This window comes from Hetaerina americana, unplaced genomic scaffold (assembly GCF_022747635.1).
Source record: "Hetaerina americana unplaced genomic scaffold, ioHetAmer1.1.p SCAF_3, whole genome shotgun sequence".
In the NCBI taxonomy this organism is placed as follows: Eukaryota; Metazoa; Arthropoda; class Insecta; order Odonata; family Calopterygidae; genus Hetaerina; species Hetaerina americana.
Genome location: NW_027286874.1, coordinates 101382237 through 101396149, shown reverse-complemented (window position 1 = coordinate 101396149; position 13913 = coordinate 101382237). Strand labels below are relative to the sequence as shown.

Genomic DNA, 13913 nt, shown 5'->3' with positions numbered 1-13913 from the left:
CACTTGCGGAAAGACTTTCACCTCATCCTTACTCTAAGTGTGACAGATTTTTTTTTAAATTAAAAATACCTGAAAACCTTTGTTCAAGTGCATTTATGTTTATCACCATGTCGCATCAATAACCGCCATTTAAGAAAACGGAATTAAACCTAGAAGATCTACAATAATATCCCACCGTTTACCCTACTCACCCATTTGAAAAAGCATGAAAAACTTCCCTCCCCAAATGGGTAGTAATGCCATTTTTCTTTCCTAAGAGATTTAACTGAACCTATTTACCGTAAACTATCGAGGAATTTTCACACTCCTTAGGCTGAATATTTGATGGTCTAATGTCGCTGTAATAGATTCTTCCCAAAGGTGTATTGAGTAATTATCTCGTATTTTCTGTAATTAATGACATTTTTTTAAACCAAAAGACCAACGCAACGTAAACTGTTAGTGCATAACGATCCGAAGAGAAGAACCTACGAATATGTTTACAAAAAGTTGATGGGATATGTCAAAGCCTCCAGTGAACATGGCAATCAAAGTTTTGAGCATTGCCTAAGTATGCTGTATCCTCGGCGAAACTGACCTAAAACAGTTATTCAAAGCTGGAAACAATTTAAGAACATGAATTCAGCAACCCGTAAAATATATTCTTTGTCTAACTAAATGCCGTAGTGGTAACGTGGCAAATGATAATTAATGTTCAAAATTTATTATGTTGCATCCGAAAAAAAAACAAAAATTCTTTTCTCGATTTAAAAAAAATTATTTCGAATTTAAAATGTAAAATTTGTTTACAAAAATAGGAATGCAAACAAAGAGTAACGCATGAAACTATTAGAAGACCTAGGGTGGTAAGCATTTCGCTAGACGATGAAGCTTCACTCACTGGACAAATAAAAATTGTACTAGTGGAATGTCAACAATGAGCTAATACAACCCTATATACAATTTATGCAACTTTAAAATATATCTTAGGCGAACTCACCATGAGCGAAATATTGACTGTCGAACCAACCGATACCACAAATCCTTGTCCTATCAAATATTAGCGACCGTAAGAGCAGAAAAACGTTCCATGATTCAACCACCAATTTTACTGAGTGGCTTGAGTCTGTCCCCTTCAAAAGCGGATAGAATGTAAATGAGTAGTCCTTCGGTAACCCACAATGTATTAATATTTCTGCCAAGTGACATAATATCAACAACATGCTCAGTCGTATGTATCAAAATCTTACTGTTGAAGTGCCACATTAGTGTGCCCATAAATAAACACTAAAATTTCTCCTATGTTCACATTACTATCAATCAGTGCTCTGATAATGAATAGATAAAGGCAATTTTTAAATAATACTTCTTTGGCAACAAAGTAATCTTTAAAGTCCCATTACCTTGGTTACGTCAAAGGTTGTATCATTTCGCCTGCTATCTTGAAATATTTTGTAATGATTTAAAATTTCTCTTTGATTCAAAGAATAACAATAGCAGAGATGGGAACGAGATTATAATTTACGTTGCGGCTTTTCTTTACAATTATTCAGGCATTTCAATTTTATACTATCACACTATACTTGTCGGCCTCTCAATCCTAATATAGAAACTGGATCACTTTGACTATAACCCCTCTTTCTGACGAAATTTATTTACTTTTATTTATTTCAGCACCCTGAAAGCCACCGCTAGTGTGTGTGGCTGGGGGTGAATGCACACCAGACTAATTATGACCCGAATAAGACCCTACCGCGGTCAGACAATGTTATTCTGATCCTTAATCGTTCGTGGAAAATGTTAGATTCAAGGCTTGTCCTTCAACGAACACAAATCACTCAAAAACGGCATCATTTGGACCGGAGGTATTCTCGGAAGTAGCCATGGGTAATCAAACACCCGAGCAGAAGAGCGCACAACCCTTAGCCTAAGTCGCGATGCTTCAGTGATTGTTGGATTACTCATACTTCATCCCCGAGGTTGCCAAACCAAAACGTGGCCACCCAAACCATGCCTATGCCTCCTGGCATGGTTTGGGTGTCATAAACGAAAGGAGGACAAGATGTGATTGATCGGATGAACATGGTTTGCAATGGCCCGGGAGGTGTCAAGAGTTCGGCCCTCCCGCATGCGGCTGACGTCTGCGGCCACTGCACTGTCTAGCGGGTATTGACGATTCCGATTCGCATTGAATATGAGTAGATCATCATTCGAACAGTTGGCAAATGCAACCACAACGTACCAGTTTTGGCGAAAGAGACAATCCTCGTATCATCCATGGTCGTGGGACAAACAAACTGTCAAATCTCTTGAATGATACTATGGCATAAGTCATTGCAGTTCTGGCTACTTTTGTACGTCAAAAATATGTTCAATTTCCCAATTTGTAAAATAAAAGCCTCCAGTTGGCATTTTTCACGGATGTACCAATTCGATGACGACATCAGGGACATTTATTCCAATGCACATAATAATCTACGGTGTTTTCGAAGATAAAATTTTACGGTGAGATTCATACACTCTCATGCAATAGTCTTCAATGGCATCAACTAAATCGAATATTACATTGAGCGACGTTCTTGAGGAAGGAAGAGGAAGATCCGAGGGGATGGGGATGACACGGTAAATTATACCATCCCGATGAAGTTTAGAATCATCAGCAACTAAAATTAAGCCAGTAAATCATCGGCAAAAACAATTAAATAAAAGAACATATGCAGAGTTTAACAGGTGTTCAAAACGAGCTATCAAATTTAACTTAGAGATGGACTTTAAAAATGTAAACGAATGCGTTTTTTGTAGGTATGTGTCAAATTAATTTTAGCCATTATTTATTTATCATTAAATAAGGGACTACAATTATTAGATAAAGCTCAAGGGCGAAAGAGTATTTTGTTGGCCTAAGTTTTACACTCCTTGGAGTAATTTCAATAAAAATGGTTTATAAGTGCACGAGCCATCGCCATATGATGATTATGCGAATATTTGTAACAACAAGGTAGGAGAGGGGGGAAAACTTATCGGATAAATGCCTCAAAAACATTTTTTGGATAAATAATTTCAATCCATATACATTCTGAGTGAATGACTGGTGTCAATGAAAATGCCTAGAGTTCTCAATAGGCCATGCATGACGCAAAATTATTTTCCCATCTATGCGGATAAATACTCGCAGACTTCAGAGGTCCGCACCTGAAGAAGTTCCCAGTTGTGGATATGGGAACGTTATAACAAGCTATTTTCCTTAGGAATTAAAAACGAAAATTTCAATTTTCCGCAGCTGTAGTCTCTATATTTCGCATTATTTTGCGAATTCTAGGTCATACTTTAAATACGATTACACAGACGTGGTTTCCATTGTCAATGGTATATTTTTTAATTTAAAAAATGATAGATACTTTTATTAACCCCTGCCACACACCTTTTTGGTGGCTTGCAGGGTATTGATGTAGATGTAGATTACCAACATCCACTTCATATGTTTTCACAGTGCTGCTATGTTATACCATTGTTGTACTGGGGGATCTGAGCGAGGTTACTTCTAGGGTAATGATCAGAGGCTCCAATCTGAAAATATCTACAGGTATGTAGATACCTCTACCTGTATGTTTACATGAAAATGACAAAGCACGTCGTTCCCGTATTTCGACTATATATGTACGGGTATAGCGACATTTAAACCAGAAATTTACAATTTATGCAACGTAAATAAACGAATTATTTCTACAAGACATGATGACTTTTTAAAATCTTTGAATGGCAAACGAAATCACCAGCGTAATTATTTTCAGTCAAATTTGAATTTTAAGGCAATTGAAAGAGTTGCCGCGAAAGAGCGTGAATAAGAAAGAGGAAACGGAGACATGGGCGTAGAAAATGGAAATAGCAGCATCTGGAAACTAGTTCTCCATCGATATCAGGCGGCGAAATTAGTTCCATCGATCTAAGCTTTAGTGATGGCAGTTAATTTAATGGTCCTTAAACAATCCACGTGAAGGAATTTTGAAACCAAGATAAATTTTCCAAGAATCCCAAGTACCGAAATGGACTGCATCATCTGCTTTCGAGGAGATGAGGGATCTACTTGAAGGTGAACGTGACGTAGCGACGTCCGAGGCCGGATGTACTAAAAAAATTAAGTGCGGAATCACTGCGCCGCATTTTTCGTCCGAGCACGCAAAATGGATTCCCCCTCACTCGCTATCCCTTTGCATTTAATTGACGCCCTATTCCACCATTCTCCACCCCACGGAGATGAAATCAATCACTAATCAAACCACACTGGCTATCTCAAGTCCTATACGCCTTAATGCCGACACGCATTCAACCCCGATTGCAAAACTACCAAACTTTATCATGAGGAAGGTTATGCACCTCATCAATAAAACTTGCTTCATTCGGACGCGAGTTTAACTTCAACAGTCGGTCAACGAAAATACTGCGTATAAAGCCATAAAAATATACCCCTTCACCTGCCACTTCAGGGTTTTACAGGCCTGAAACGAAAAAATTTGAAACGAAAAAATATTACTCAATAATTGCATGCTTAATGCAATCCTATCGACGCAACATTTTTTTATATTCTACAGTATTTTTTTAAGTTACCGTCACATCTAGCTCCACTTTGAAAATATCTACAAAGAAACATCTACCAATTCAAACTGCAAAAATAGCGACCGCTAATCCGAGTACGACGATCGCGTTAAAGCCATCTACAACCCTACAACCATGACATGGTAATCAGGGGAAAACAACCTCGACGTCATTTGTTGTAAAAACTTGACGGTTTCTATCCCATTCCACGAGAACGGCCAATCTAAAACCGCGAGCACACTGCCAAGCTATTTTAAGGCACATACAATTAGATCCTCACTCTCCCCCCTTCCCTTCATGGGCTACTTTCTCGAAAAGGGTGCATGTAGGGCGATCACAAGAAAGTAAGAGAGCTCGCTTTACGCTTGAGTTTCAATAATTAACTAAACGAACAACTGTCAGTTAATAATATCCACATACAATATATTTAAAAGCCCACGGAGTCTAATGCAAATGAAAGATGAAAGAGCGCGATAAATTCATCTCCATTAATAGGGAAAGCTATTTTGAGCCGACACTCGCATGGGAAGATAGTTCTGGGCAACATTCCCCATTTCACCATTCCAGGGGCATCTTATTGCTACAGCTTGGAATGGAGAGTGTCGAGATTTTTACCAATAGATACTGGTCGCTCTGGCCAAACTGTAATCTCAAAAAGAAAATCACCCCAAATTCGACCATTGATATGAATAACCAGTTTCGGTTATTCCAAACACGAACAAAAATATGAACACATTATAAATGGCCCAATTCCACGAAATGAAATGGCATGAGCCCCTTGTTCTCCACCAGAGAGGGGGTTGGGGGAAGGTTCGGAGTTGATATTATTCGTAGGCTTCAAACAATAGATAGCTTCGGAAATAAAAACGTCAGAGCAAGAAATGGCTACATCCGTCTTTCTAGGTCAGCTATCTAAAAAAAACTAAAGAAAACGGATGCATACTTCATATCCCTGCTCCAGATTATCATGAATAAAATTGAATAAAAACATTCAAAGTTCGCACTTCTGTACCACCTGAATATTTTTATGGAAAAGCTTTAACGAATGCTTGTCACAGCCAACGGATGGAACCATTGAGGGCTACTTAACAAGATTATATTTAATCATTAAATTTAGAAGGGAAAAATACTACATACATTTGGCGAATATTTATAAGCGGTGAGTCAAAAAGGCATTTATTCTTAAGATACACACGGGAGTTAACCGATTACAATCAAAACTTTATACAATAACCTCTTCCAAAGAGCGTAGTGTTTCGTGCCACAGTAATTCTGCCACGTCTAACGGCAAGCGATAACCTGGAGAAGCCAACCAGGACTAGACTTGGCCAACAAGGATCTTGGTTGGCTTGAAAAGTCACAATAAAAAATATAACCTCAAACAATTGCAAAAAAAGAGTACACGTAAGCATTACAAATACGGAAAACCATCACACGAATTTTCATTCGTGGAACACGAACATGACAGAGTGTGCCGAGGTTTTAGCACTTAGAAAAAGTGAAATAAACATAATTTAAAGAAGTGACAACATTTTTGAGCCTATCCGAGTGTGTCAACGTGAAGGAGTCCGAGTTGGTCGCCCCAAACAAGGCGGTCTTATAAGTAACATAGAAATACGTATCTGGAAAATGCCAGGTGGCATTGGAAAGGAAACAAACCTCCCTACTCGGGATGTATGAATTTCACCTGCCGTAGGGGCTTAGTACCAGGTGAGCCCTTCCCCCACCTATTAAAACGGAATCCAGTTTTTAAAAAACTGTTGCTTTTGGCTGTTTTTTGCCAAATTTTTGGCACTCGTAGGCACGCGGGTAATTTTCAGCACGCCACTCCTCGTTGGTTCTTACACGCAAGGAAGAAGAGTTCTTCTGACCCCCCCCCCCCCAGGTTATACAGTTGATGGTAGCCGCAGAAACTAAATTACATAATACTACTTTTGGGTGCACAGACGAAATTAATAAAAATGTTTCAGCCAAAAATGAATGTTCGCACGCCACACAGAAACACACGGGAACGCGGTTAAGAAATCCATGAGTGACTGAAAAGAATTCACTCCACAAACGAGGCAAAGCAACAAGTGGTGGAGCGATTTAATTTTTTTCTTCCGGATGTCTCCGGATGGCGGTAGCTCCTGTGTCCCTGAGATCCCATTAAAGCCTCTTTTGGCTTGTCATAAGCTTCTCTAGGGGTCGAACCACCGGAATCCATAAAAACCCATGCCCAAGTCGGGACTCAAACCACAACCTTAAGGTTCGTCGGCGGACGAGTTAGCTACCCGGTTCATCGGGTCGGCAAATCCTAAAGCCGATAAAGTAAGTTTTACGGAGAGGGCTCCTAGATTGGTGTTTTGGTCAGCCAGATGACAGGAATGGCAAGTGTCATTCTCACTTGGAACACGGGAAGACACCTACGTCGAAGCACATCTCAGGATCATGTGATATTTTGATCAAATTCCGTTCTTCGGTACGATCCTTTCCGAGTTCCAAGCCTCAGACAGCTCGTGTCACATTTTCTTTCCGAAGACAACTTAATCGCTGACTGGAATTCAAGAATAATAGTTCTCTCCGTAAAATTAAAACATTTTAATAGTAACCTAACGCGTTTTCCTATACAAAGCTATATTCACAAGTGTTTAGAAATTAAGTCAATCCGAAGGAGAAATCATTTTGCAATTAATCTTTTAAACTGATCATAGCAAGTTATGAGTGAGGGTAATTCTACACAAAATGGCATCCCCAATCACGAATTTTTAGAAAGACATTTCACAATTAACTATTGAAAATAAACGTCCGAACCACAGAATATCAATTAATATGTACACATTGTTCAGGAAGTCAATGCTAATTATTTTTGTCACCAGTACCATCATGACTGAAATAACAAAATATTTACACTCAAGTATCCAACTATTTAAAATCACGCAAAAAATTATCTCCACGTAGAATAAAATCTAATGTGCCCAGCGTGAGACCAAAATAGTGAGACGTAAAGTCACATACATGATTGTTCACACGATGTTGGAAATATTGAAAATTTATAACAGAACTTCCAGTGGTAGCTTAAGGTAGTGAAAGTGTAAATTTAAGGGCCCTCTTTTAAGGGGGCCCAAAACCCACCGCTGCATTAGGTCAAAATTTTCTTCAATTAACTAATCATGTGTTTAAGCAGTGATTTTTAAATACTTTAGGACTCGCATATTTCATTTTCCCATTTCCACCTTAGACATTTGGAAAAAGGTTTATTCTCCGAGGCACGGAATGGAATGCGTGTTTCCACATTCATTGCTTTCGTGTTGGATATCAAGGTTCCTAGAATGAAGTCCCAAGTCGAAGGTATAGCCAGTCCTTTGTTGACAGGTCATATGTTTGGATTACATATCACACGAAAAGTGACAATCGGCGAGTTAGTCGTTACTCTGATTTTCCTTTTTTTTGGTAGGGATTTCAGTATGTTTATAAGATTTTTTTATACTCAAATAGATATTTCATTTAGAGCACGGTAAGCTCAATTATAACTGTGCCACGTCGAGGAATTTTAGCACATTGTAGCATAAGGTGCCACCTGGTGAAGTGCTGGTTGAGTCTTAGAAATGCAGCGGTGGTTAGTCCCTGAGGCTATTAACACTTACGGCAAACCAACATATAAAAATGTACATCATTTAACAGCAAACTTCCACCAAATACACTTTGAGGTCAAGAAGGTTTAATTTTCTGGCGATTGTTTCAAATTCCGTAAATAATTTCCGCGTTATCGAGTATGTTCTCACGTCCAAAGATGCAAGTATAAAAGTGAAAGAAAATGAAACAAAGACAACAGACGAAAGTAGGGTAGCTGCTGCGATTTGTGACCACAACGAAGATGAAACAGAAGTGCGTTTAAGAGAATACCTGCTGCACCATCGTCATAGTCGAAGACGTCTTTCCCCCTTTCCATTAAAGTACACTGAACCCATTTTAAGACAAATTTAAAGCCTCAAAATCCTCGCTTCGCTTCTGTTTATCCTTAAATACCCCAATGCATAAAGGGGTCTTAAATGATTACCGCTTTGTAAGAGTACACGAATCAAGAGTAGAGAGTCAACTTTAAAAAAATATATTTTGCACTCAGAATCTCTACTGTTCTTACAATATCGAAAAAACAATCGTCACTTTTAATACATCAAACACAATGAATCATGAACACAAATGTATTGGTATTTATGATTCGGAAATTGATGATTATGGCTTGTCACAGGGCTACGCGCTAATCACGGCCAACTTTAAAATCTTCATACAAGATGACAAAATGCATTCTCAAGAATGCACTCCAGCTGAAGAGGTTAACAGCGACTGGAAAGCCTCCTGCCGCCGGGGTAATGGGTATCAATGCTCAAACAGGATGGGCGTACAATAACGCTACTCCAAAAATGGACATCCTATGAGCCAATGCGAACACAGAAACCATTGCATGGTTAGTAAAACGACTATTATTCGAAATTGATTCGAAGTGAAGATATCATGTCGCGGAATGAATCATAGAAAGCGTCAATACTGACCTTTCCCGAAGAGCCGTCGCCGCCACTCTGCATCTGATCCGTCAGCAGCCTGGTGAGGATGTCCGTTCTGCCCCCCGATCCGGAGCCGTCCGGGACCTGCGGCGGAATCCGGGTGCCGTGAACCTTTTTCCCTTGAGACACCACTCGCGACGGCTGCCCCTCCGCCGGCGGAGGGGGCGACGGAGCACCGCGGATGGACTCGGATTTCGTCCCCGAGGGCACGGTGCTCTTCCTGGGCTTAAGAGACGACAGGGCGGGGGACGAGGCCAGGGAGGAGATGCCCTCAAGCTTTGAGGGACTGGAGGTCGTCCTCTGGTGACACACCAGCGGGGATTGGGTCGAAAGAGTGGAGGAGATACCGGCCGACGAAGGGGTCAGATGTTCACCGCTGTAAGGGATGTGGGCGCTGACCTTTCGCTTCGGAGGCACTTTCGCCGGGTTAACTGAAGACGATGACGATGATGTGGAGGATGAGCTCGAGGAAGACGAAGTGGAATTTCTCAGGGCCGAATCATCCAGTGAGTGGCCCACGCCCACTCTGCCAGTTCTCCTCGCGTCCAGCACTGGCGCTGTAGTCTGCCCGCTTCGCGGGGCTAAGTCTTCAAGGAATTTTAGGTCGTCGCGGAGTTGCAGTTTCGGAAAGGCCTCTGGACGTTTCATCTCCGCCTCCAACATCTGCGCATAAGGTCCCCTTAAAGGTCTCTTGGAGTATCTCCTTGGAGTCATAGGGCTACGACCGTCCAGGGAATAGAGGCCGGGATTCTTTTCGACATCTGACATAAACCCACTATCAAGAGGGGAAGTAGGACAAGGTGAAGCGTTGCGAGTGGAATAGTCGCCAGCGTAATCGGCGGCCAGTATTCCTTGAACCGGAGAAGCACTACTGCGCGCTGGATCACACTGGGAGCTACTCGTCACTTGTATCACGGCACACGCAATGTTTCCCGCAGTTTCATTGGATATCTTCCGCTCTCCCGAAGACGGTTCTTGTGCCGGACCTCTGAAATCAGACGATAAGGTCAATCTCGCTTCTGACGAAGTCTTGTCCATCTCCGATTTCGTTATGTCCGGACTTCCACTTGAAACCGGAGGGGAACCGGCAACATCGGTGCCAAGGGTCTGAGATTCAGCCTCCACGGACATTGTTTCAACTCCAGGTCCATTTGCGGCCCTGGCCTGTGAGACGTCTGCCTTTCCCTTCAATCCGTCGTCGCAGAAGGCATACACGCTCGTTTTGCGATGAGGGACAGATGCAGGCATCACCACCTGCCCGACTTCTTTCTGTTCCTCTTCTCTCCTCCTACTTTTCCTCTTGCCCCGCGTCCTCTTCTTAACGACCTCACCGCCAAACACTTCCCCTCCTTTGGATTGAGCACTGGGACTACTCGGACTATCACCGGCATCAAGAGGATCTGATGGTGATACCGGCTCCTCACTATCGCTCACATTTGTATCTTCTAGTCCGAGTGGCTTACTGGGAGATTCCCTATCTTTGTTTGAGCCCGGAATTTCGGCGGTTTTCACGTTTCCGCCCATATCTCTGTTAATTTCCGACTCATCTTCAGCCCACGCATCATTTTCCATCCTCTTATTACGCTCTTTAGTTTCTACTGAGCCGATTTCTTTCTGCATTGTCTTGTCTGTCTTGTCTGCATTTTCGTTATCATGGGATTGACACACGCTACTCGAATAAACCGTAGCATTATAATTCACTCCACAGAGACCACCTTCTTCACTTCCTGATGGCTGCAGTGTTTCGTCTTTGCTTGTCAAACATTCATCAGCCTCAACATCGTCTTTGATTGTTTCTGTCACTTCTTCCAAGGACGTTTTCTCATTTTCTAAACCTAAACGCTCGCCTTCACTCAAGTCTTTGGCTTTATCCCCATAACAAATAGTAACTCCACATTCAGCACCCGTTTTTTCTACTATATTACAATGTCCATCATCCGCATCGAAAAAATCTTTTTGGTCTCCTGCAGCTTCACTTACACCAACAGTAGTGATTTTATCATCCGAATTGAGACCCTCTTCACCCTTGTGGGACTCTTTGCTATTACCACTCGCGTGGGGCCCTTCGCCACACAATACAAGCATACACTTATCATCTACTCCCTCCATTCCGAGAGGATGCAACTCGGTGTTCTCTGTCTCACAATATTTTCCCTCTTCAGATAGTTCCGACTGAGTACCCGACTTCTGTGACGAAGGAACCACGACAGCATCCCTAGCGTAAGGTGTGTCCAATGATTTTGAGCTCACTAGGAGCTGGTTGTTTCTCACACCACGAGAAAGATCAAATGGAGTGTTGCCATCTTTTAAGATTGTTAATCCGAGGCGATTTCCAGCATTAGCAACCAATTCCTCATCTTCTTCGGACTCCTCATCCAAGCGAATAACACCTAGGGGTCTAGGTTTCCTAGGCCTCCTACCCGCAGCCCTTACTTCCCAAGTACTTCTCGCTCCTAAAGGAACGAGTGCCGGTACTGCAGGTGGTGAGCCCCCGTAAGTGGGATTATCGGCAGAATGTGAACGAATAAACGTGGATTCTGAACTCCCCCCAACTCGCCTCACGATATTATCACCGTTTCCGTAGGTTTTATCAGAAGGCTGTGTATTAATACTAACATCTTCAACTTTCCTACCACCATTAGGAACTACAACTGTGCTTGTCCAGTACAAAGCACCATCCACCATCGACTGATCACCTGTTACACTAGAAGCACTTTCACATGTTACGCCTGTATCGCTCGGCAAATCACCTTTCTCCTGAAGCTGTATGGATGGATCTGGACCACTTTCCGCTAAGGATACATCCTTAGGTGTGCGACTATCCTTCACTGTTTCACGATCAATTAAATCCTGCAACGAAGCTGTATCACCGATGCACTGTCCTGAGGAAGTAACGGAGGACTTCTCAGGATCTCCGTTTTCAGGAACCTCATGTAGCACTTCTTTAGGCACAACACATGACTGCTCCTTGTCACCCGAACCGACACTTTCCTCTGACACTTTCCCCATTTCCTGCAGCTTATGGCGAAACTCGGAAGACGAATACGGAGCTCCAACACTGCTGCTTTTGATATGCAACGCGGCTGCGGGAGGAGACTGTTGGGACAAAGCACTGGCTTTCACGTAACATCGCCCGTCGGGTCTCAGATCTACTTGGGAGAAGGACGCTGAACGGAATGGTATACACCTCCTCGCATAGGACCCAACGATAGACCTCGACTCCGCTCTCGGAAGTGTTAGAGGGACTAGGTCGTCCGGATCTTCCACCTTCGCCGCGCCCTGCTCTGGAACGGTGGTAAGAGAACGACCAGAACTAGGAAATGAATCTTCGGTTTCCGTGCCTACGCTGGCAGTAGCCGAAGTTGACCGAACGTGAGTGGGCTTCCCTAGCGGTTTATGGGGGTCGCCATTGTTCTTCTTGTACTGCTCGGAACCACCGGCGACGTCTGAATGATGTCGCTCATGACGAGGCATAAGGGAGGAAGAAGCGGAAGAAGATGTTGGCTCCGGAGAAGAAGACGCTGCGACTGCCTCCTCAGTGGTGGTGACTTCCTCTAGAGAAGACATCGATGGACCCTCTCCGGAGAGCTGAGTCTGTAGTTTGTGTGAGCACTTCCTCCTAGGAGGAGGGCAAGGGGCTTCGGAGACTTGCTTTATCCCGGTGGGAGGTCGTTTTGATTCTTCGTGATGAGAAGTGGAGGCTTCGACAGGTGATTTTTCTTGATCGCTGATAGGAGATAAAGAAAACGGCAATTATTTCAATTATAAGTATATAATAAAACTAATTGAAATTAAGACACTAGTTATTTATTTAAACACATGCTTCGATGCTTTTGGAAAGTGGTAAAACTAGTTTTCTCACGCGAAACCATGAGGAAGAAGAAAATACAGAGTTTTAAAAAAATACTATGAGAACAGAATATTCGATTGAAAATTTAACGCCAGCAGATTACTGATATTTGTATGAAATGCAAAATTACTGACAATGCAAACCTGATAATTTTGATAATTATTTTAATTTTCACTTCATAATAAAAGCATCATTGATATGTGGCGAAATAATCTACAAAATAAAATTATGGTTAAATAATAAAACCATGAGGATTCATCTCAAATAAACAGGACGAAGACTTTACAAAATGTAGGTCATCTAGGATAGTTAAATGTGAGCCGGTTAGAAATGTTTTTCTTTAAATAGTATGATAGTTAATAACTGTGTTGTCTCAAACTTTACGACCTAATAAAATCCCAATAACATCAATAAACATCAATCAATGGAGCACATCATGAACGTAGTTGGGTGCTGCGGCACTAATGTTTTATGCACAAAAACATTTTACGTCATTTAGGAAGTAGACGTAGAAAAGCTCGAGCTCGAAAACCGCACACTGGACGTGACGTTCAAGTGGACGCGATTTCTCTAGATTATAAGAAAGCCTTCGACTAAGTACCTCATAGTAAACTACTAGCAAAGCTAGAAGCATATGACATTGATAAAAATTTCCTGGGTTGGATTAAACTTTTTGAATGGTCGGGTACAATGAGTACTCACAGTTGGAGTTAGCTCAAATGAAGTAGAAGTTACTTCAGGTGTTCCCCAGGAAAGTGCTATCGGACCTCTTTTATTCCTACTTTACGTTAACGACATTGACTCCGTTGTCACTAGTAAGATACGTTTATTTTGAGGGTAAAAAGAAACTAAACACTTCCATAATAAAGATTTAATATTTCACGACCACGGTTTCATCATCCATCATCATGCATCCATCATCAAGCATTGTCGTAAAATATAAAATC

General features: G+C 41.9%; 1 protein-coding gene across 1 annotated transcript in view; it reads right to left on the bottom strand.

Moving 5' to 3' along the window:
• Window positions 1–13913, bottom strand: part of LOC139690682 (uncharacterized) — a 149871-nt gene that overhangs the window by 119870 nt on the left and 16088 nt on the right. Inside the window, exon 2 of the mRNA XM_071588180.1 lies at window positions 9105–12843. Coding sequence (XP_071444281.1) covers window positions 9105–12843 — 3739 coding nt within the window. The remainder of the gene's footprint in view (window positions 1–9104; window positions 12844–13913) is intronic.